This window comes from Octopus bimaculoides, chromosome 26 (assembly GCF_046866305.1).
Source record: "Octopus bimaculoides isolate indiv1 chromosome 26, ASM4686630v1, whole genome shotgun sequence".
In the NCBI taxonomy this organism is placed as follows: Eukaryota; Metazoa; Mollusca; class Cephalopoda; order Octopoda; family Octopodidae; genus Octopus; species Octopus bimaculoides.
The window spans coordinates 6,621,629-6,624,128 of NC_142953.1; the positions used below are offsets into that span (position 1 = coordinate 6,621,629).

At 43.6% G+C, this 2,500-nt stretch overlaps 1 protein-coding gene and 1 long non-coding RNA gene across 15 annotated transcripts in view; one reads left to right on the forward strand and one right to left on the reverse strand.

Moving 5' to 3' along the window:
• LOC106869009 (inactive tyrosine-protein kinase transmembrane receptor ROR1) overlaps window positions 1-2,500 on the forward strand; it is a 390,499-nt gene that overhangs the window by 369,183 nt on the left and 18,816 nt on the right. For all 9 annotated transcript variants that reach the window (XM_089342867.1, XM_089342866.1, XM_089342863.1 and 6 more), the window contains one exon: window positions 2,460-2,500. This exon is cut by the window's right edge and continues 64 nt beyond it. In XM_089342867.1, the coding sequence (XP_089198993.1) occupies window positions 2,460-2,500 (41 nt within the window). The remainder of the gene's footprint in view (window positions 1-2,459) is intronic.
• Window positions 1-2,500, reverse strand: part of LOC149130927 (uncharacterized) — a 144,774-nt gene that overhangs the window by 70,185 nt on the left and 72,089 nt on the right. The window lies entirely within an intron of this gene.

Consider the following 2,500-nt stretch of genomic DNA (forward strand, 5'->3'; position numbering starts at 1 on the left):
ACAAGTAACAGATAAAGCTAATACACAAAATATGAGAGCACATGAGTCATACAAGAGACCTGAGGACCAGTCTAGGAACTCCACACAACCAGAACTATACTGACCTCTGAGAAGGCACAAGCCCCCACTCAACTGTTGTTCTCCAATCTACAGGCACATGGGCTTTGAGTAGGCTCACACACTCAAACCATTTTTACAACAGTCACTCACCTTTTTTTTTTTTTTTTTACAAATTACCTGCGAGAGATCCCTTCCTTCTTCACCTTCACTTTTTTTTCTTTTCCAAGCGGAACTTAAAAAAAAAAGTTGATAGGAGCTTGACCAGAAGACAAAGGTGTCGGTACCTCATTCCTTCCAGCCTCATCCACCACACAACCTCAATTTGCTCCAGCCATTAAACAGGGGTACACTGCCTCCCTTGCCTTAATAATAACAACAAGTGAAAGAGAAACCCCTGATGTTTTTTCATCTTTCTTCTTCTGCCCCATCTCTGCCCTCTTTCACACACACACACGCCACCCCCTCTGTTTCCGCACAGTAGGGACAACAGCAGCAGTAGTAGTAGTAGTAGTAGTAATCTTAGAAACACCACATGTCTTTCGGTAAATGGGGGGAGGCACAGGGTGTAGTTGTTGTCTTGATGATTCTAGAATTTATTTGGTGTTCGGCAATTAAAGATTGTTCTGAGAGAAAGAAAGAGAGAGAGGCAGAAAGACAGAGAAAAGGGGGGGGGCAGATTTAACCATTGTAAGGTGATTTATTGCAGTCTTTTATTCTAATCTAGATTATTACCATAACAGTAACAACAACAACAGCAGTAACAGCAATGTGGGTCTCTCTATTCCTCACCACCACCACAACCACAACCACCACCACCACCATCACAGTCACTCTACTGCTTCTCTCACACACACACACACACACACACACACACACACACACGCAACTGCCTCCCTCCTCCTCCTCCGCTGCCGCCGCCACCACCACCAGTATATTCTAGATAAACCATTTTTCTAGGAAGCAAAACAAAAACAAAAGCTTGGAAGATTGTGTGGCGGGGGGGGCGGGGGGGATGCCGCCCCCACCCCCACCCCCCGGGGATGGGGAGAAGGGATTTCAGGTGGAATAATACAGGATAATAAAATATAAATATTTGAGGGGAGGGGCAGATAAAAAAAAAAGGCGCAGGCAGGGGGTGGGTGGAATTCTTTCTATCTTTTACTTTCTTTCTGTCTTTCTATCTATTTTTTTCTTCATGCATCTTCTGTCTCCTTTGCTTTACCTTCTTCATCTCCTCCTCCTCACCTGCTCTGTCATCTTTTTTCTTCTTCCTTTTCCTGATTCTTCTGTCTTCTCCTCTTCCTCCCCCTCCCCCTCCTCATCATCATTTTCTCCTTTTCCTCCCCATTTTTCTTTCTTCTCATTCATTTTCATCTCCTCCTACTACTATTACTCCCCTTCGTTCTCTTCCTCCTCTTCTAGTACGACTACTTCCTCTTCGCCTTCTTCCTCTTCACATCATCACCATCATCATTCCCATTGTTTACACCAGGACGGTGTACTTTGTCCATTTTCCTTTTGTTTTTGTATGGGTTTTTTTTTCCTTTTTTCTTTGCCTTTATGATTTTTTGTTTTATTTATTGTGCCACCAATTTCCTGTGACATAGCTGTAAATCACCTCCACTGCCACCATCACCACCACTACCACCATCACAACCACGCCTCTCCCCTGCCCTGTGTCTTCACCTAATATGTGTGTCATTAGATATGACTTGAGGGAGGGATGTTGTCCATTACACACACATATGTACACACATATATATATATATATATATATAATATATATACATATAAAAGTGTGTGTGCGTGCATACAATGTATGTGTGTATGCATTGCAGACCATCAATCATATTGATATGTAGACATCTGGTCACAAAGAGATGCAGGCAGACAAACAGACAGATTACATGGAAGTTACCCAGGCGACTTTTTATAGATGCAGACAAACACACACACACATACATACACAGAATCTATACTCTCTTTTACTCTTTTACTTGTTTCAGTCATTTGACTGCGGCCATGCTGGAGCACCGCCTTTAGTCAAGCAAATCGACCCCAGGACTTCTCTGTAAGCCTAGTACTTATTCTCTCGAAATCTTTTGCCGAACTGCTAAGTTATAGGGATGTAAGCACTCCAACATTGGTTGTCAAACGATGGTGGTGGGGACAAACACAGACTCCAGTTGTTGTCTGTTTTGGCATTGTTTCTACAGCTGGATGCCCTTCCTAACGCCAACCACTCTACAGAGTGTACTGGGTGCTTCTTACGTGGCGCCAGCACCCACCCATAAGCCCACAACGCTAGGATCACAGAGAGGGCTGTAGGGGACATGCCACTGTACATGGACATCCACAATTTTACTTTATATTTATAGAAATCCTCTGTTTCTTTGCAGGTGACCATAACTTCTGCCGTAACCCAGGCAACGAAGAAGAC